General features: G+C 37.7%; 1 protein-coding gene and 1 non-coding gene across 3 annotated transcripts in view; both read right to left on the bottom strand.

The window, feature by feature from the left end:
* HEATR5B (HEAT repeat containing 5B) overlaps nucleotides 1-22,785 on the bottom strand; it is a 101,359-nt gene that overhangs the window by 39,917 nt on the left and 38,657 nt on the right. For both annotated transcript variants that reach the window (XM_069583533.1, XM_069583535.1), the window contains exons 20-24: nucleotides 19,086-19,275; nucleotides 16,108-16,277; nucleotides 9,988-10,132; nucleotides 4,525-4,764; nucleotides 3,488-3,739 (exon numbers count right to left, since the gene is read on the bottom strand). In XM_069583533.1, coding sequence (XP_069439634.1) covers nucleotides 3,488-3,739; nucleotides 4,525-4,764; nucleotides 9,988-10,132; nucleotides 16,108-16,277; nucleotides 19,086-19,275 — 997 coding nt within the window. The remainder of the gene's footprint in view (nucleotides 1-3,487; nucleotides 3,740-4,524; nucleotides 4,765-9,987; nucleotides 10,133-16,107; nucleotides 16,278-19,085; nucleotides 19,276-22,785) is intronic.
* On the bottom strand, nucleotides 11,824-11,930 carry LOC138438540 (U6 spliceosomal RNA). The gene has a single exon (XR_011256452.1). It is a non-coding gene; the product is annotated as a U6 spliceosomal RNA (small nuclear RNA).

Below are 22,785 nucleotides of genomic sequence, written 5' to 3'. Positions count from 1 at the left end.
AAGCATTTATGATCAACATGTTATACCAAGTTTAAAAATAAAAAAGATATACTTTCAAGAAAGTTTCCATATCATAATCTCTGAAGAACTGTGATAAACCTTTATACAATATGATAACATGGATGATATTATAGGATGCATGATGACATCTGAAGCAAAATAACTGATTACCATAACTTTCCCCCGTGGAATCTGTAATTCTTTTGTCAACAGGGATTGGCAAACTTTTTCCATAAAGAACCAGATAGTAAATATATTTGGTTTTCCCGACCATGTAACTTCTCTCATAACAATTCAACTCTGCTGTTGCAGTTGGTACATAGACCGTATGTACACAGACAGCTATACTGTGCTCCATAAAACTATTTATAAAAACAGACTGCAGGCTAGATTTGGACTGCAAGCTGTACTTTACCAGCCTCTACTCTGGAAAAGATTTCTATAAGGTTAGATGGAGAAAAGGGAAGTCTTTTTCCTTTTAGCCCTTGAATAAAGGCTGCCCTAGATCCATACTATCAAGCACAACAGCAAGTATCAAAAGAATTCAAAAGATACTAAGCAATTTAACTACATCTTAAAACAAAGTTAAAAACTACTTAAAGGAATATACCAAACTGCAGCACTAGTAACTTAAAATTTGCAATGTCTAGCAGCTAGCTAGATGGTGATGGTGTGATCACTCACCTAGAGTCAGAAACATCCTGGAATGTAAAGTCAAGTGGGCCTTAGGAAGCATCACTACCAACAAAGCTAGTGGAGGTGAGGGAATTCCAGTTGAGCTATTTCAAATCCTGAAAGATGATGCTATGAAAGTGTTGTACTCAAATCAGCAAATCTGGAAAACTCAGCGGTGGCCACAGGACTGGAAAAGGTCAGTTTTAATTCCAATCCCTTAGAAAGGCAATGCAAAAGAATGCTCAATCTACTGCAGTACTGCACTCATCTCACATGCTAGCAAAGTAATGGTCAAAATTCTCCCAGCCAGGCTTCAACAGTACATGAACTGTGAACCTCCAGATGTTCAAGGTGGTTTTAGAAAAGGCAGAGGAACCAGAGATCAAATTGCCAAAATCCACTAGATCATGGAAAAAGCAAGGGAGTTCCAGAAAAACATCTATTTCTGCTTTATTGACTATACCAGAGCGTTTGACTGTGTGGATCAACAAGCTGTAGAAAATTCTTCACGATATGGGAATACCAGATCACCTGACCTGCCTGCTAAGAAATCTGTATGCAGGTCAGGAAGCAACAGTTAGAACTGGACATGAAACAACAGACTGGTTCCACATCGGGAAAGGAGTACATCTAGGCTCTATATTGTCACCCTGCTTATTTAACTTATATGCAGACTATATCATGAGAAACACTGGGCTGGATGAAGCACAAGCTGGAATCAAGATTGCCAGGAGAAATATCAATAACCTCAGATATGCAGATGACACCACCCTTATGGCAGAAAGTGAAGAACTAAAGAGCCTCGTGATGAAAGTGAAAGAAGAGAGTGAAAAAGTTGGCTTAAAGCTCAACCTTCAGAAAACTAATCATGGCATCTAGTCCTATCACTTCATGGCAAATAGATGGAGAAACAATGGAAACAGTGACAGACTTTATTTTGGGGGGCTCCAAAATCACTGCAGATGGTGACTGCAGACACGAAATTAAAAGACATTTACTCCTTGGAAGGAAAGTTATGACCAACCTAGACAGCATATTTAAAAGCAGAGACATTACTTTGCCAACAAAGTTCCGTCTAGTCAAGGCTACGGTTTTTCCCCAGTGGTCATGTATGGCTGTGAGAGCGGGACCATAAAGAGGGCAGAATGCCAAAGAATTGATGCCTTCAAACTGTGGTGCTGGGGAAGACTCCTGAAAGTCCCTTGCACAGCAAGGAGATCAAACCAGTCAATCGTAAAAGAGATCAACCATGAATATTCACTGGAAGGACTGATGCTGAAGCTCCAGTATTCTGGTCATCTGATGTGAACAGACAACTCATTGGAAAAGTCCCTGATGCTGGGAAAGATTGAGGGCAGAAGGAGAAGAGGGCATTAGAGGATGAGACGGCTGGACAGCATTATCGATGAACATGACATGAACTTGGGCAAACTCTGGGAGATGGTGAGGAAAGGGAGGCCTGGAGTACTGCAGTCCATGTGGTGGCAAAGAGTCAGACACGACTGGATGACTGAACAACAACAGAGGTTTATAATATCCTGGGATTTTCTGACCCACAGAACGGTAACTTAATAAATTTCTGTTAGTTTAAACCATTAAGTTTACAGTCATTTCTTACAATAACAACAGAAAACTAACACAACCAGCCTCTTCTACTTGGAAAAACCCTCCCTCTTCCTATAAAATTCAGCTTCAATATGACCTCTTCTTTGAGGTTTTCCCTAGTTCTTCAGGAAATGAATAGCAATTTTTATGTTCCCAAAGTACTCTATCCTTCCACTACTGGGAAATATAATTATTTGAGTGACAAATTTGTCTCTTTGTCTTCTAGACTAGAACATCTTCAAAAGCACAGACTGTTATTTTTTTCCTTCTGGATCCCCAATGGATAGCAAAGAACAAGTTTTGATGACTATTTGATGAATGACATGATTAAAGACACTGTGTTCACAACATATTGTGCTTTACTGGTATCCTATATCAGATTCACATTTTATACCCAGTGTAATACTGTTTTACTTTTTGTTTCTTAATCCATCTGTGACTTTTACTGCTTCTTACACACAACACAATAAACTGGAAGGCATTTTTAACATATAGACCTCAATACTGATAATACATACCATGTCTTCAGATATTTTAAAAAATGACAGGATGATGAAGAGACAACAAAGCATAAGATAAGAGACTCTGTTACTCTACCAGTCTCTCAGCTTCTCTGGGTTTCTTCATTTGTAAGTGAAAATACAAAACCTGATGATCTCTGTAAATTCTGTTTAATATCTGATCCAGGGGATATATGGTATAAAAGCTTACAAACGATCAAAAAGTAAAAAGGTTTCAGTAATAAACAATTTCACCTTTTCAAAAATATGCAACAGCATTTCTGAAATCTGAGTTTAAAATCTGCCATGGCATTCATAAACTCTGACATTCTCCATGGCTGGGGACTGCAAAATGCACTTTATTTACTCACCTTAAACTTCTGCTAAAAGTAGGATAAGGTACGAAGGAAACATATGTTACCATCATCATTACGCTCAGGGCCATCATTATTCTTAGGACAAATGATTAAGATGAATATATCTTTAAAGTAGATAGATATATAACTTTGGCCCACTTTCCTCAACTTACCTTCCAAATAGAGATCAGAAGAGAGACAGTATGTAGAGAGGACAAAAAACAAAGGCAAAAAGCAAGGAAACTTACAATAAATGAAGAGCACAGTCTAAAGCAGGTTACAAAGCAGTAAAATATTTCAAACCTATTAAAAAAATACTCTGGGGAAAAGAAGTACTGATTTTAAACTTACTTGTGGGGTTTCGTAGTTTAGCAGAACGTGCCAGGGCAAGATCAAAGTGAGCCTGGTCTGCATTCTCACACAGATTGATGATTCGACACAGGCAATCGGCAGCAAATACTCGAGTGGCCCAGCGAGGTGCCACAAAGGGCTTTGACTTATCTTCTTCTCCGAGTGTGGTAAACATGGTATCATCATCCATCTCATCTTTCTTCTCAAATTCCTCATCTTTTCCACTGCTTAAAGGAGTTGCAGTACTCATATCTGTAACAAGAGTAAAAGCACATTATAACAACCTCACGTATAGCAAAAATGATGCTTTAGATATAGCACTGTTTGAAGGAATCTAATTTAAAAACAGTAGAATTGGCAAGGTTCTTTTTAGAGAATCAATTAAAAAACCAAAGAGGGGGACTGGGTACAAAGCATGTAAGACAGGCTCAAGGGTGTGATGTACCCCACGAGGAATACAGGCGATAAGTTTGTAATACATGTAAATGAAAAGTAACCTTTAAAAACTGTATAAAATTAAATAAATAATAAAAGTAGTTATCAGATATCACTCTAAAATGCAATAATGTTGTTTTGTCTCCTTTGTATGTACTTTCACAATAATTATTTTTATGAAAGGTATGATTGTTGATCTGTTTATGATAGTAAAATAAAATTTCTCCTTAAATATATTTAATTTAAAAAGATAAATAAAAATAGAAATGAAAAACCAGGGAAAGAATAACAAAAATATTTACATATTTCACTACTTCTACATCTTATGTTGAACAAGACAGTAATCTGGGATTTTAATATATGAAAATTAGTTTGAACTTAGTTATCTGCCAAAAAATAATCAGAGTTCATTAGTTTGTAATATAATTTAACCTTAATTAATCCCTTTACAGGGATTTATAGAGTACAACTTATTATTATTTTAAAATGTAGGCTCAAATTTATATATATGTATGTATATCTATATATGGTATATATCTATAGATATGTATCAAAAATAAATAATTTTCCTTATTTTAAGAATATATATATTAAATACATACCACTAGAAGCTGCTAGCACATCTTTACAAAGCATTAGCCAATGAGAAAGCTTTTCTACAGCCAGCGATGACAGCATATGTCCCAAAGTATCATGGATATCAGAACATAATTTTCTGTCTGTCTCCCGGTCTAGCATTCCAAAAAGAAGTCCCTCAAGACCAGTTTCTGTTATATTAACACCTTGATGCCGGCAATGGATATCACTTCGAGAACTTGCTCCAGGCGCAAAAGGACTAACATCTGAAAAGCAAATATTTCAAATGAACTTGTACAGGACTTTATTGTATACTAGTGATAATAGTTAAGTTAAAGACCATGATCTACATGTATATTCACAACAACAACAAAACCACTTAGCTATATATACACAGTTCGACTACGGTCTCCAAATTACATGTTTTTAGAATTAGAATTTAATCTGACAATGAAAGTAAAAACCCTGCTCTTTAAGACTGATTATCCTATGGTATTATTTTAAACAAATCTCCAGGGAATACTTGATAAATATATTTGATTTTAACAAGAAAAGTGTGGGAAAGAGAGATATTTTTAAATAGATTTAATCATCTGAAAAAATTATTGCTATATATGTTGGATGAACAAATTGAAATTGAATCACTCCAAAGACATAATAAGGAGAGGCTTGCAGAAAACAGCCACAGTCAGGGGAATTCAAAGACAGCAGGAAATGGAAGGTTCTGAGGAAGTAACATTCTAGAGAGATTAAGCACAGATGTCTATTTTTCACTTAGCAGTATAGCGTGAATATTTTCCCGTAGCAGGAATTAGACTTCCACAACATGAATTTACATGAACATAGCAAATCACTGACTTAGGAGTACAGTAACTGATTAACCACTGAGGAGGAATTCCTGAAAGAGGCTGGGTCAAAGGGTTAGCACGGTTTGAAAACTTGGAGGATATACTGACAAAAAAATCCTCCAAGGAAACTTGGGTGACTTTATGTTTCTACCAGTAGTATAAGAAATTTCTTTTATTCATATCTCTCCCAACACTGGTTAAAATCATAATTTTTAATCTTAATCAGTTTCATAGAAGAAAAATGCTATCGTATGACTATATTAACATGTAACTATTTAATCATTAAAGGTATTTCATATGTTTGTACTGCTTTCTTGATAAAACATCTCTTTTGTGTACTCTTGTGATATTTACAGATGCACTGAAGAGTTAACCTAGCAGGTCCCAGACTACCCTATGAAGGTCTGATATCACAGTCAGTCCTTGACTTGCATTTTGGGATTGGGTTTCAAGAGAGCCCCATCATTTCCTGATAAAAGTGGCTGAGTATGCCTAAGTTGTCTGTACCAACAACAGGGTTTATGCTGGACATCTGTTTAGGCTGAACAACAAACTTTCAGAAAATCTGAACTTCCAGTATATGCTAGGTAAATCATGCCTGTTTGACTAGCCCCTAATAAAAACCTTAGGCACTGAGGGTCTAGCAAGCTTCACAGGAAGACAACATTTCACATGTGTTGTCACAACTCCTTGCGGGGGAAGTAAGCATATCCTGTGTGATTCCATGGGGAGTGAACTCTTAGAAGCCTGGGCCTGGTCTGCTCTGGACTTCACTCCATATACCTTCTCCCTTTGCTGATTTTGCTTTGTATCCTTCTGCTGTTATTAATCACAGCCATAAATGTGACTATATGCTGAGTCCTAGTAAATCACCAAACCTAGGGGAGGGTGTCTTAAGCCCCCTGGCACACATTTGTAAAAGCTTTAAAATATTAAAATACAAATGCACACATTTTAATAAACAAAGGATATTTTGTGAATATTTTTCCCATTCTTAGTTTATCTCTTTCAATATTGATTATGGTGACTGGCAGAAAAGTTCTGAAATTTTTATTCAAGAGAATTCTGTAACTACTTTTGGTGCTATGTTTTCTCTCCAAAAAGCAGTAATGTTTACTGCTAGATTTTTTATAGTAAACTTCCTATACACTCTACAATACAGTGTGTGCTTGCTAACAGAGTTCTTATTTACATTATGCTAAAATTGAAGCTATTTTAGTATATTACTTCTTGGTACCCAAGAAACTACTATGCATTAGGAACCTCTTAAAAGTAGACATTTTCTCTCACTATAGGGGAAATATGTCTGTCAATTAAGCTCTTTAATTAAGCTCTTCAATTAAGTTCCCAAACCACCTACCCACAGAACCAGAGGAAAAGTGAAAGTGAAAGTCACTCAGTCGTGTCCGACTCTTTGTGACCCCATGGACTACACACTCCACGGTATTCTCCAGGCCAGAATATTGGAGTGGGTAGCCTTTCCCTTCTTCGGGGAGTCTTCCCAATCCAGGGATCGAACCCAGGTCTCCCGAATTGTGGGTGGATTCTTTACCAGCTGAGCCACAAGGGAAGCCCAAGAATATTGGGGTGAGTAGCCTAGCCCTTCTCCAGGGGACTTCCCCGACACAAGGATCGAACCAGAGTCTCCTGCATTGCAGGTGGATTCTTTAACAACTGAGGTATCAGGGAATCCCCAGAGGACCAATTATATATGCAAGCTATACTTAAAATCCTTGGAAAAGCAAAAAGAACTGAAGAAAGTAAAGATCTACTTTTCACTACCTAAACATCTACTGACATTTCATAGTTTAATTGGTTTCTGTGGTCTTAACTTCTTCAAGGAAAAGTAACATCACAAAAAATTAACTATTGTCAGACATCAGAAGCTTTGAAGTATCCTCAAAATTATCTTTTCAGAAGCCTATTATGGATACAAGGCAATACCCCTTACACAGTTATAATGTCCTTTAGGGATGGCAGAAGTGTTCTGACACCCCAAAATTTTGAGCTATGAGATTTTTAAAAGGTCAGTCAGTTCAGTTTCTCAGTCGTATCCGACTCTTTGTGACCCCATGAACTGCAGCATGCCAGACTTCACTGTCCATCACCAACTTCCAAAGTTTGCTCAAACTCATGTCCATCGAGTTGGTAATGCCACCCAACCATCTCATCCTCTGTTGTCCCCTTCTCCTCCTGCCTTCAATCTTTCCAAGCAGGGTCTTTTCCAAGGAGTTAGGTATTCGCAACAGGTGGCTAAAGTATTGGAGCTTCAGCTTCAGCATCAGTCTTTCCAATGAATATTCAGGACTGATTTCCTTTAGGATGAACTGGTTTGAACACCTTGCAGCCCAAGGGACTCTCAAGAGTATTCTCCAACACCACAGTTCAAAAGCATCAATTCTTTGGTGCTCAGATTTGAGTCCAACTCTCACATCCATACATGACTACTGGAAAAACCATAGCTTTGACTAGATGGACCTCTGTCAGCAAAGCAATGTCTCTGCTTTTTAATATGCTGTCTAGGTTGGTCATAACTTTTCTTCCAAGGAGCAAGTGTCTTTTTATTTCATGGCTGCAGTCACCATCTGCAGCGATTTTGGAGCCCCTAAAAATAAAGTCTGCCATTGTTTCCATTGTTTCCCCATCCTTTTGCCATGAAGTGATGGGACTGGATGCCATGATCTCTGTTTTTTGAATGTTGAGTTTTAAGCCAGCTTTTTTGCTTCCTTCTCTCACTTTCATCAAGAGGATCTTTAGTTCTTCTTCACTTTCTGCCAAATGGGTGGTTGATCTGCATATCTGAGGTTATTAATATTTCTCCTGGCAATCTTGACTCCAGCTTGTGCTGCATCCAGCCCAGCGTTTCTCATGATGTACTCTGCATGTAAGTTAAATAAGGAGGGTGACAATATACAGCCCTGACGGACTCCTTTCCCAATGTGGAACCAGTCTGTTGTTCCATGTCCAGTTCTAACTGTTGCTTCCTGACCTGCATATAGATTTCTCAGGAGGCAGGTCAGGTGGTCTGGCATTCCCATCTCTTTCAGAATCTTCCACAGTCTGTTGTGATCTACACAGTCAAAGGCTTTGGTCTAGTCAAAGAAGAAGAAATAGATGTTTTTCAGGAACCCTTTTGCTTTTTTGATGTTGGCAATTTGATCTCTGCCTTTTCTAAAACCAGCTTGAACATCTGGAAGTTCACAGTTCATGTACTGTTGAAGCCTGGCTTGGAGAATTTTGACCATTACTTTGCTAGCGTGTGAGATGAGTGCAATTGTGTGGTAGTTTGAACATTCTTTGGCATTGCCCTTGTTGAGACGGGAATGAAAACTGACCTTTTCCAGTTCTGTGACCACTGCTGAGTTTTCCAGATTTGGTGGCCTATTGAGTGCAGCACTTTCACAGCATCATCTTTTAGGACTTGAATTAGCTCAACTGGAATTCCATCACCTACACTACCTTTGTTCGTACTGATGCTTCCTAAGGCCCACTTGACTTCACATTCCAAGATGTCTGGCTCTAGGTGAGTGATCACATCATCATGATTATCTGGGTCATGAAGATCTTTTTGTATAGTTCTTGTGTGTATTCTTGGCACTTCTTAATATCTTCTGCTTCTGTTAGGTCCATACCATTTGTGTCCTTCATTGTACCTATCTTTGCATGAAATGTTCCCTTGGTATCTTTAATCTTCTTGAAGAGATTTCTAGTGTTTCCCACTCTATTATTTACCTCTATTTCTTTGCATTTGATCACTGAGGAAGGTTTTTTTATCTCCAGACTTCCCTAGTAGCTCAGATGGTAAAGCGTCTGCGTACAATGCAGGAGACCCGAGTTCAATCCCTGAGTCGGGAAGATCTCCTGGAGAAGGAAATGACAACTCACTCCAATATTCTTACCTGGAAAATCCCATGGATGGAAGAGCCTGGGCTACAGTCTATTGCATCACAAAGAGTCGGACTGCACGATTTCACTTCACTTTGCTATTCTTTGAACTCTGCATTCAAATGGGTATAGCTTTCCTTTTCTGCTTTGCCTTTAGCTTCTTGTCTTTTCTCAGCTATTTGTAAGTCCTCTTCAGACAACCATTTTTGCCTTTTTGCATTTCGTTTTCTTGGGGGTGATCTTGACCACTAGCTCCTGTACAATGTCACGAACCTCCTTCCATGGTTCTTTAGGCACTCTGTCTGTCAGATCTAATCCCTTGAATGTTTGTCACTCCCACTGTATCATTGTAAGGGATTTGATTTAGGTCATACCTGATGGTCTACTGGTTTTCCATACTTTCTTCAATTTAAGTCTGAATTTTGCAATAATGAGTTCATGATCTGAGCCACAGTCAGCTCCTGGTCTTGTTTTTGCTGACTGTATAGAGCTTCTCCCTCTTTGGCCGCAAAAAACATAATCTATGTGATTTCGGTATTGACCATCTGGTGATGTCCATGTGTAGAGTCTTCTCTTGTGTTGTTGGAAGAGGGTGTTTAAAAAGTTAAAAATGTAAAACTACCAAGAAAACTATATGGGAATTTTAAAAGTAACAAGTTTTATTTAAAAGAGTAAGAAAATTGATGATATTTCAATGCAAAAATGTTATTTAATAAGTAATACTTAAAAAGAACATTGACTGATAAAAGGACTTACTGGTGCCACTGCTCTCTTTGTCCCCTGAATTTTTTGCCAGGCTCATGGCATATTCACATACTTCAGCTGCTTCTCTTTGGGCAAGCTGCCGGAGACAGGCCACAGCTGCTCGTCGAAGTAATAGATGGGAACTACACAGGTGAACCTGTAAACCATAACAATTTTAGACTTTTTTAAAAAGGCTATAATCTTACTTGTCTAATGAACGTATATTAACACATAATTTCTGAAGAGGCTCTTCATTTAACCCCCTTATTTGTTTCCAACAGAGCAAAATGATGGACTTTTCAAAAACTAGTAATACCAATAAAATATATAGAGTATTTTAATAGGCTACAAAAGAACTGCCCCAAGTCTTGGGTTAAAGATCATATAATATACTTAGATTAAAACCCAGAAGGATCTTTTGCACATTTTATACACAGTCCTATTAAACTCTGTCACTGACTTTTTTTTTTTTTTTTGGACCTAGCGAGTGTCATATTGAATGAAGTCAGACAGAAGGAGAAATATCATATGAAAACCCTTACATTTGGAGTCTAAAAAGAAATAATACAAATGAACATAAAACAGAAAGAGACTCACAAAGTTAGAAAACAAACTCATGGTTGCCAGGGAGAAGGGATAGTTAGGACTCTGGCAAGGTCATGTACACACTGCTATATTTAAAATGGATAACCAACAAAAACCTATTGTATAGCACACAGAACTCTGCTCAATGTTATGTGCTAGCCTGGATGGGCCTCACAGGGGTTTGGGGGAGAATGGATACAGGCATATGTATGGCTGAGTCCCTTTACTGTTCACCTGAAAGTATTACAACATTGTTAATCAACTATGAAGTCACTCTGTCGTGTCCGACTCTTTGTGACCCCATGAATGACGTAGCCCACCAGGCTCCTCTGTCCATGGAATTTTCTAGGCAAGAATACTGGAGTGGGTTGCCATTCCCTTCTCCATGTCACTGAAATTTTTAAAGTGCACAGAGATCAATTATACCAAATGAAAAGTCACGGGGTAGAGCACACAGTAAGAACTGAAAGTAAAGGAAGGTATATATTAAAATACAAAATTAAAATTAAGCAAACATAACTATCTGAAAAGAACTGCAAAAGATTCTTTTGGTATAGAATATTTTTCATTTCAAAAGTTCCTGAAAGAATCACTATAGTACCCTCTAACACATGATATAAACCATAAGACATACCACTGCATAATAATTAAGAGCTCAGGTTCCAGTTGCCAGACTGGGTTTATTTTATTTTTATTTTTATTTTTTTAGTTTTTTATTTTTTAAATTTTAAAATCTTTAATTCTTACATGCATTCCCAAACATGAACCCCCCTCCCACCTCCCTCCCCATAACATCTTTCTGGGTCATCCCCATGCACCAGCCCCAAGCATGCTGCATTCTGCGTCAGACATAGACTGGCGATTCAATTCACATGATAGTATACATGTTAGAATGTCATTCTCCCAAACCATCCCACCCTGTCCCTCTCCCTCTGAGTCCAAAAGTCCGTTATACACATCTGTGTCTCTTTCCCTGTCTTGCATACAGGGTCGTCATTGTCATCTTCCTAAATTCCATATATATGTGTTAGTATACTGTATTGGTGTTTTTCTTTCTGGCTTACTTCACTCTGTATAATCGGCTCCAGTTTCATCCATCTCATCAGAACTGATTCAAATGAATTCTTTTTAACAGCTGAGTAATACTCCATTGTGTATATGTACCACAGCTTTCTTATCCATTCATCTGCTGATGGACATCTAGGTTGTTTCCATGTCCTGGCTATAAACAGTGCTGCGATGAACATTGGGGTACATGTGTCTAAAAATATGGAACGCTTCACGAATTTGCGTGTCATCCTTGCGCAGGGGCCATGCTAATCTTCTCTGTATCGTTCCAATTTTAGTATATGTGCTGCCGAAGCGAGCACCAGACTGGGTTTAAATCACACACTTACTCCTGTGTGGTCTTAGGGAAGTTACCTAACCTCTCTGTGCCTTGTTTGCTCATATATGAAATGAGGATAGCAATTTCCCACAGGAATATAGTGAAAATAAAATAAGTTAAAACAAATATTTTATTTAGAACAGTAGATGATACATAGTAAATCATATAATAGATAATAAATCTATTATCACTCAATCTATCAATCTGATTCATCAAGCAAATATTAAACTCTGCTCCATATGTTGCTTTTTAAATAAGAAAGCAAGACATTTTAGAAAGAATCTCATCCAGAAATGATGGAGGGGAAAACAATTATATGGAAGACATCACTCCTTCACAATGCTAGATAATGTATTTTTATGCTGTTAATATAGCATTTGTAACTCATTTTTGAATAAAGTTTACAATCATTGAAATTATACTGAGTATTAAAAAAAAACAAAATATAACTGAGGAGAGAAAACCTAACAGATCAGATTTTTTTCAACATAATGTTTTCTTTTCTCTTCCTAAAAATAATGACATTTTAAAACTTTCAAATATCCTATAGGTAAGGGTAAGCATGGTCATATGACATGGAAGGAACAAATCTCTCAGAGTTTTGCTTTTTTATCTGTACAGACAGGTCCTACCTATCTTATGCAACTGTGGAAAAGATCAAAGGATTAAACATACATGAAGCATAACACCATATAATTTCATTTAATTACAATTAAATAGAATTATAGCTAAGAAAATACACTCAACATATCCTGGGTCAAAGTGAAAGAAATAAAATATTTTAAGGTTTACATAATGTTTTCAAAAACTCAGTTTTAACGATCCTGAAATGGCTGGATGGCATCACTGACTCGATGGACATGAGTTTGAGTGAACTCCAGGAGTTGGTGATGGACAGGGAGGCCTGGCGTGCTGCGATTCATGGGGTCGCAGAGTCGGACACGACTGAGCGACTGAACTGAACTGAACGATCCTGAAGTCACTTCCCCACTCCTCCATTTCAACATCTCTGATATGAGAGATACAAATTATCACTGATGGTGTTTTGCAGCCACTGTAAACCAGGTAACAATTAACTTGTATTTGTTTGGAAACTTTCTGGTAAAATCCACAAAATATCAGGAAAAAAACATTAAATTTGATAAAAAAAAAATGTGGCTTCACGCAAACTTCTTAGCTGCTCAGATATAATCACAATTTACTTGACATCTATCAGTAGAGCCTGGTGTAGCCTTGTTCTTGAATTTTATACAAATGGAACCATGAAGTCTGTTCTCTTCTGTGTTTGGTTTCTTTTCAGCAATATGTCTGTTGGACCCATCCATGTGATTCCATATAATAGGGGTTCATTCATTTTTACTGTTGTATAATATTTTATTGAAGAATTATACCATTATCCACTCTGCAGAATGGAGCACACTTTGGCTGTTTCTGTTTTTTTGGCTAGCACAAATAACCCGAGAATGAAAACTCCTGAGGATTTTTTTTGGCACACATGTGCATGCATTTCTCTCAGGTATTTACTTTAGAGGGGAGTTGCTGGATTATATTGTATGCATACTTTCAACTTTTGTAGATTATGCCTCACTGTTTTCCAAAGCAGCTTCTTTTTTCTTCCTTATATTCTGCAAACCTTAGGAACACCGTGCTGCTTGCTCCTACATTAGGCCTCTAGTTAGTTAATGTTAGTCACTCAGTCATGTCCAACTCTTTGTGATCCCATGGACAGTAGCCTGCCAGGCTCCTCTGTCCACAGAATTCTCGAGGGAAGAGTAATCGAGTGGGTTGCCATTCCCTTCATTAGGCCTCTGTGAAGTGAAGTTAAAGTCACTCAGTCTTGTCTGACTCTTTGCGACCCCATGGACTATACAGTCCACGGAATTCTCTAGGCTAGAATACTGGAGTGGGTAGCCTTTCCCTTCTCCAGGGATCTTCCAAATCCAGGGATAGAACCCAGGTCTCCCACACTGCAGGAGAATTCTTTACCAGTTGAGCCACAAGGGAAGCCCAGAAAGCCCTGTTATTTAAACCATACGTCATCTTGCTATCCTATCCCTTCTTGTGCCTGCCATGTACTTATATTCAGGACAATGAGATATCCCTGCTCTGTCACTGACGACGTGGGCATTTAGCTCAAGTCTTTTTCTCACTGACATCTCACAATCATCCCAGGTAATGTACTTGCTGTGTGCAGAAAAGATCTGGACAGAAGAACGACTGATCACATAGTATAACAAGCATCTACTTGCCAGGAGGAAAATAAAAGTAATTCAGAGTGGTGGCCGTTCTTGCAAAAACATATTTGAACAGTTCCATCATATACATTTTAATATTTTTATATAATTTCATAAAGATTACTGTGGTGAAGCTTACCTCTTAACAGATTTACTGAAAAAAAAAATCACCTCATTTGTGTTAGGTATTACACATGGTATCACATAATATGGTCTCTTCTGGTGGCAATGGCTGAATAGAGATGAACATGAAGTTTACAAAAATCAGCCCTGATTTCACTAATTTGGATGAATCCATGTATGAACTATTTTTTAGAGAGTGTCAAAAGATTTGGTAATGAAGACAGCTCAAAGGGCATTTGGTAATGTGGAATCAAGAGAGCCACTCTAGTGGCCCTCTTTTTTATCTTTTATCTCCCATGGCATCTCCTTCCCAGATTTTTGGAAAAGGTTCAGGAGAGTGCTCCAATATACCGTGTAACAAAACCCTTGATGCTATGCTAAAAAAATCATTTTGGATACATTATTTTCCGTTAACATACAGGACACTCAGTATGTTCCCTGTGGCTTACTGGTAACCTTCAATGAAATAAAGAAATTCACGTTATTACTTGACCAGATCCTCTTAAATATGTTCCATCTCATAAGGAAAACTTTCATAGTATAATTATATTTAAGGAGAAAAAGATGCACAGAGGAACCAGACAACTGAGGAGTGTGTGTCTGAGTCTTCATCACATTTATCAGTTGCCTATCAGAGCTGCGCTTCCCAAGTGGCTCAGCAGTAAAGCATCTGCCCATAATGCAGGAGATGGTGGGGTTTGAGCCGTGGGCCAGGAAGATTCTCTGGAGTAGGAAATAGCAACCCACTCCAGTATTCTGGCCTAGAAAATTCCATGGACAGAGGAGCCTGACAGGCTTCAGTCCATGGGGTTGCAAGGACTCAGACACTACTGAACGCACACACATACCAGAGCTGTATCATGTAACTAGTTTACCGTGCTCAAGAGATGCCATCTGTGCCCTCAAAACCTGGGTGTTAGGCCATGGCTTTTGACAGGATGGCACATAGCCTGTTGCAGAATGCAATCTGGAGTATACTATTAATTGACTATTTTTTTCGTGGATGTTCTTTGGAAACATTTCACAAGCACCTGGTTTCCACACTGTGGCACATTCAAACTCCCTGAAGGTGTGGGAATGATTCCCCCTAAATAACTGTTCAGCTTCATCCTGTGCCCTTATGACCCACCTCCCCCTTTTTCCTCTCAGCTTCTGACTAAACGATTCCTTAAATGCATTCCCTCCTTCCCATCTCAGGATCTTTCACATATTTTTCTTTCTGCTTAAAAATAAGTGCTGTTACTCCAATATCATATTTCTCCCCAAACTAACTCCTATTTACCCTACAGTTTGCATCTTATATATCATTTTTTCAAAGAAATCTTTTCTGAATGCCTAGGTTATGATAGGATTCTCTGTTTATATGCTTGCCTATAGTCTTTTCTAGCATTTATTGTAAACAATCACTGTTGACCATGTTAACCACACTTTTCCTTAATATTTTCCTTTTGTACTATGTATAATGATTTTTGTACATTTCTTAAAAAAGAAAAAAATGTTTTATTCTTAAAGCTGCATCCAAGAAATTCCACTCTCTGTACAACATACTTGCCCAGCTTTGAGGTATGTTTAGTCCAGAGAAAGTCCTCTGGACCTTACTTAACAGTTCATTAAAATATTTCCTAAAAGGTGAAAAAGAAAATCAGTGAATAAAATAAACAGTCATAAAGTGACTACTGAAGCTGAAACTAGAATGCACAATCCAGGAAACTTAATTTTTTTGCTTTGCTCTAGTCTGATCTTTTGGAAAACAAATTTTGGGTTCCCTAAACAAATAAAAGAGTGAAACAGCTTTATACTTACACAAAGGCTAGGAACAAGACTGGATAAATTGACATGTCGTGGTGCAAACATGTGAAGCTGCTGAAGGCAAGATATGGCAGCTGCCTGGACGAGAGAATCTGAATGGTCCTGGGTTATCGCACAACCCACCAAACAAGAAGAACGGATTGTGGAAATTGTTGCTCCATTCCCTAAGAGCAAAGCAAAAGACAACATAAAATACAATGATTTTATTATTAGTATCACCAAAAATATTCCTAGAAAATAACTATCTTCTAAATAACTCCTTTCCAAATAAACACACAAAAAAGTATACCTGAAACTAACACCACCCTGTAAATCAACCGTACTTCAATTAAAAAAAAAAAAACTATGTTGAATTAACATTAACTAGTACATGTGCTCTATCGTAGGTTTGATACTGCAACTATTAAAAATCACTATAAGAAATGCCCTTACTTTTTTTCCCCTTACATTTTAACAGCTTACATTTTATCAAGCAAATAAAATCTACAGAATAAGAGTCAGCAAACTTTTCTTAAGAGGGCCAATATTTTTTATTTTGCTTGCCAGGAGGCAAAATCCACACTACTCTATGAGGGAAGTGCCTGCATAACCACTTACAAACAATTCTCACCTCATGGGTTGTTTAAAAAAAAAAAAAACCAAACAAGTGGGCATCTGACAAATTTGGCCCATGGATCATAGTTAATTTGCCTAACCTGCCTGTCCCCTATTATAAGAAAGTCATCCTCTAAATTACTCTCCTTGAAAGCCAACGTCAAAAAAGAAGTTACTTCTCAAAGGATGTAACGTATAGCATAGAGAATACAGTTAGCAATCTTACGATAACTATATGGTAACAGTTACTAGACGTAACGTGGCGATCAATTCATAATATATATAAATGCTGAAATACCAAGTAGTACACCTGAAATGAATACAATAGTGTATATCAACTATGCTTCAATCAAAATTTAAAAAGGAGTCGCTTAAGAAAAATAATCCTCTTTCTGATGGTTTTGTAAACAAAAATTCTGTAAAATATATACAAATGATTTCAAAACACATCAGTTTATGAATGACAATAATGCATCTTAGATTTACCTAGCTTTATATTTATCCTCTGATAAACTATATTGTCTTTTAAGCCTATCATTGTTTCCTTTGGAAGAGCCAGAACATTCCTTATTCTCCGGTTCTTTGTTCAAATAACAGTACCACTTCTATGATAAAATAATGTCAAATTCTATTTTCCTAATAAGATTAATGGCAATTTTTAGCAGAGATAGGAAAAATAAATTGTGTAGTATTACACACCGTCTAGATAAAAATGTCTTAGCTGCCAAATGTAAGTGATTTAAAATTTTTACCAATGCAAAAAAAAAAATTTTATATAAAGACCAAACAGGGCTTCCCTAGTGGCTTAGTGGTAAAGAATCCACCTGCCAACCCAGGAAATATGGATTCGATCCCTGGGTCAGGAAGATACCCCAGAGATGGAAACAGCAACCTACCCCAGTATTCTTGCCTGGGAAATCCCAGAGGACCCTGACAACTACAAGCCACAGGGTCACAAAGAGTCGGACATGACTTCAGAGACTGAGCACACACTTACCCACAGAGACCAAACAAGGAAATCAGAGCCACACAAGAGTCATATTCTAGTTTGAAATACACAGGCCTCACCATCACATCAGAAAGCACTTGGTAGACACCTACACTTAATCAAGGGCACATATTTATTCTCTCTACATACCTGTGATATTCACTGGAAGAAAAGAAACACCAACCTTCTCAAAGAGGACACTGAGACCAAGATAGAGACATGTATAAATCATATATTTTTCAATTCCTAGCATTCCTCCTAAAGGTCCTTTCTTTTTTCACATCCCTCTTTTTTTTTAAGTAACTATCTGAATGGAGGCAACAAAGCATAACAGTTAAGAATGCAGGCAAACAGGCAAAGGAAATTTACCTGAGCTTGACCTCTGATCCCAACCACTCACTGGCGGGTGTGCGTGTGCGTGTGCATGGTGTCTGTGTGTGTGTCTCTGTGTGTGTGCTCAGTTGTGCATGGACTACAGCCTGTCAGGCTCCTCTATGAAATTTTCCCAGCAAGAACACTGGAGCGGGTTGCCATTCCTTCTCCAGGGGATCTTCCCGAACCAGGGACTGAACCTGCGTCTCCTGTGTCTCCTGCATTGGCAGGCGGCTTCTCTACCACTGTGCCACCTGGGAAGCCCTCACTGGCTATATAATATATATAAAATCTTGGGAAAGTGCTTAACCTTTCTCAGCCTCAGTATTTCATCTGTAAAATGGAGAGATATACCTTTATCAGGATTGCTGTTAGAATCAAATGAGATAATATATATAAAAAGCTAGACTCACTGGAAGATTTAATAAATAGTAGGGGGAAAAGGGAAAGCTCTGAAAGTAGCTCATGTATTTTGCATAAATTCACAATAATTTTCTGACCTGAGTGTTTAAGTTAACCATTTGTAGAATTATTTCAGTGGAAGTACATGGTAAGTATTTGGGCCTTAGGATCACAAATCTGCTACTCCTCAGTTGAATGACTCGAGGCAAGTTACTTAACTTCACTGAGTTTAATTCCTGAGAGAAAATAATATATTTCTTAGAGTTAAAACAAAAAAAAAGTGAAGCTAGAGTCCATGAAGACAAGAGGATGGCACCCCATGCCAAAGGAACTCCACTTTCACCTTTGACTTCATAGGGCTCCAAGTAACATTTTAACTTAGGTGTTTTCTCTGCTCAAAAGTTCAAAAAGCATCTTCATATCACAGGTTTCTTAAGGGGAGTAAATAAAATAGCACACGTAGAGGAGAGCTCCAGGTTTTCAGTAAATTGCCAGTGCATAACACACAGAAATTATTAGTATAAGATTTCTTTAGGCAATGTGAAGGTAATATTCAGGAAGCTGAAAGACAGTTATTATCTGTGTAATCCCTTTAGCTTAAGATGAAGTTACTCACCTTGTAGTTCAGGTCCAACAGTAGTTATTATAGCACCCAAGCATCTACCCAAACACTGATGAACTTCTGTATGTGAGGGTGGAACTGTCAACAGCAAGGTAAGAACTAGAGATAATGTTGGCTCTACATATCCACGATACATTGGGCCACTAGAATCCACTATCAAAGCAAGCGAGTGAAGGGACCAAGTCTGGAATAAAATATAATTGATTTTATTGTAAACAGTATAGTGAACTGATACTTTAACTTGAATTTTCATAATACTAATACTTTCATTTTTAATGAATAGAAATATTTTAAAATATATTCCTTAAATGAGTAAAGGTCAACACATAAGCTACTAGTAGCCAATGACCAAAGCAACCAATACACAAATGCTATGTTTAAAGTTCCTTTGCAGTGTGACTTTAAGTGTCAGGGAAAAAGTTTCACTGATGAACTCATTTCCTCTATTATAATTACATGCATTTCACAATTCCCAAAAAGAGGAACTTATGTAATGAGAGTTTAGTGGATGCTAAGTCTCATTGGAAAAGACTCTGATGCTAGGAGGGATAGGGGGCAGGAGGAGAAGGGGACGACCGAGGATGAGATGGCTGGATGGCATCACGGACTCGTTGGACATGAGTCTGAGTGAACTCCGGGAGATGGTGATGAACAGGGAGGCCTGGCGTGCTGTGATTCATGGGGTTGCAAAGAGTCGGACATGACTGAGCGACTGAACTGAACTGAAGGACATCCAATATGGCTTTACAATTTTGCTAAGAAACTAGCCTAAAATAAAACCATGACCACACCAATGTTCTGTAGTACTCAGATCTATTTCTCAAGCAATGACATTCACATACCAGCTCTTCAAGTCACGGAATCTTTTCAGGCTCTAATTTATGTTTACTAAGCACAAATAATCTTAGTGGCTAACAGTATTTGCAGAATTAACCTGGAGCAATGTACTGTAATCAGCACAGGCTAAGAAAATGAAAAATCCTTCAAGCTGCCCACACCCACATGTTAAAGAAAGTACCTTTAAAAAAAAAAAAAAAAACACCTCTTCGCTTTATTACCAAAGACACACTCTCAGACACCTCATTCAGTTCTCAATTCTTAAGAGATTTTACCCATACATATTTCTGAAGCCACAATGGATTGACTGAAGAGCAGTTAAACGTCCTGCTTTATACAGTTCACACCTCGGGGATCTGGCTGGGTTTGGGCTCTCATTTCCTCCCTGTTCTCAGTAAAATCACGCTTCTTCACCAGGGCTGAAGCCTCACCTTTTCCATGAGGTCTTCGTAGGACCCCACCACAGCCCAGGCGTTCTGCTGACTGAAGTGCTTCGGCACCAATGCTACGTCTGCCTCCTTCTCCAGTTTCTGAGCACCTCATTTATAGAACTCTCTTCATAGGTTTTAAAACTGGAGTGCTTTGCCTGTAATAGGTTTGGGCTTCGCTGCAGTGAAGGAGCATGTACCAGCTAAGTGCGGGAGAGATGGGGGGTGTTGTTGGTTGGCTTTCCTAACTCAACTGCAGCCTTACTAGAAGCCTCTCTGTGTCAAGGAGAAGGATGCAGGGAGACACCATCTATGCTGGGAAGCCTGGGCTACAGCGTCTAGAAGGTTCTGAGTGGGTGTGCTGGCTGCCAGTCTATTTACAGAAGGGATGTGAAGGCCATCTCAGCACCCCTTCTCTGGTCCCATTCCATCTCTTCTCTCTTGGTCTTTAGGACACAGACAGCGCAAGAAGCACAGAGTATATCCTAACAGATAGCGAAACTGCCTTCTCCCTTTTTCGTTTCATAAGTCAAAATCATCTGGTCCAACTTTCTCATTCCTCCCAGCGGAGAGGGAAACCAGTACCTTTTATTTTTGCTATTGGCATCTCCAAAGGAGAGCTGCACTCCTGAGCCAAGGACACAGGGGTCTCAATAGAGAAGTTTCCCAACTTGACAATGTGGTAGGAAAAAAAATCCATACCTTGCTTTCTACTACTTGTCAATCTACTCCAATCCTAGGGAATCAAGCAACCTGAGTTGGACAATTATGTATAGAAACTACAACTACTGAGAAAAGTAATAGGAATATAGCAGCTTGTGGGAGGAAGACCAGAATACACATTCTGGAGAAAAAAATTAATGGAAGAAGAAAAGAAAGTATTTTAATAAAACTATTGCAAGGATTTTTAAGGCAATATAATTAAAGTAAAAAGGAGAAGTGATTTAAAAAAAAAAAACAACAGGATTTATATTAAATGTTCAGTAGAAAGCTAGAAAAAAAGAATAATTATTATTAAATACTGGAGAAGGGAAATGGCAACGCACTCCAGTACTCTTGCCTGGGAAATCCCAAGGACAGAGGAGCCTGGTGGGCTACAGTCCTTGGGGTCATAAAAGAGCCAGACATGACTGAGCAACTAAACAGATTATGAAATACAAAAATCATTACTTTTTCAATTGGAGGTTCAGTTGGAAGATTATCTTGTAACACATAGTGAAAACACAAAAAATTTAAAATAATGAGGAAAAAGACAAGAGGCTCAATATGCAAATAAGTATCAGAAAGTGAAAAAGAAAAGATAAACTTATACACAATTTGATGAAATTTCTAAGCTTCAAGGATAGAGGGAAAATGCTAGTAAACCAAAATGTTAGGTTATAAACATATAGACATATTTCAGATAAGTTCCTTAGCGAAAGAAATAAAAAGCCAAGGAAAAAGACCGCTATGATGTCTATAAGCTCCATTATGTTAGAAATTTATTGTCAATACATAAACTGAAGTCTTTTGGGAGTGGAAAATACATGCACAGCATAAAAGAAGAAAATGTATTTATCACCAAAATTTTATATCTGGATATTCAAAGCCACACTGCAGAAAAACTTTACAGTATTTGTACGTCAGTTAATTTGATTATTGGCTTCTATGTTATCTTCTACATCTTAAAGAACATATTTGAAAGCTTATATAGATAGCTGATAAAAAACATAATATCTGAGATAATAACTGAGTTAATATCTGTGGAAATTTAACTAAAAAAATTAAGCTACTATGAGACTCTCACATGTAACACAAAAAATACCAAAACATTTATGAATAATGAAAAAAAAAAGGACTGTGTGCCAGGAATAGTATATCCGACCAAATATCACTCAAATTTGAAGATTAAATAGAGTTATTTTATTTCAGTTATGCAAGGAATCAAAAAAACACACCACTCAACAACAAAGATTATTATTGTTAAAGGAAGTTTTCTTATCAAGTAAAAACAAAGTAAGAACAGAGGTCTCAACACAGGAGTTGAGGATACAAAAAAGAAACCACTATGCAACAATAAAGCTCTAGTAATTACAGCTGAATACATGTATACAGTAATTTGACTGTGAAGTATAATTTTTGAGTTAGGATTCTGGTCACAGAAGAGACCTTACAGAAAACTGAAGAATGCCACCATACTGTTCTTGTGCAGATGAGAACTGAAACAGCAGCTTTGAGGGAATGTATGTGATCTACATGATAGTAAAATGCCATGTCATCGGAATGAATCATGTGAAGCAGTCACTTACAGGAGTGTGGTTTTAAGAAATTGAAGCAAGAGAGGACTGAGAAAAAGATGAAGGCAAAGGAAAGAAAACTAGCACCGACTCTCTGACATAAAAGAAGAAAGCAGCATCTTCTTAGGTAAAATAATTTTACAGTTGTGTTCT

This window comes from Ovis canadensis, chromosome 3 (assembly GCF_042477335.2).
Source record: "Ovis canadensis isolate MfBH-ARS-UI-01 breed Bighorn chromosome 3, ARS-UI_OviCan_v2, whole genome shotgun sequence".
NCBI lineage: Eukaryota > Metazoa > Chordata > Mammalia > Artiodactyla > Bovidae > Ovis > Ovis canadensis.
This window is presented reverse-complemented; position numbering and strand designations above follow the sequence as displayed.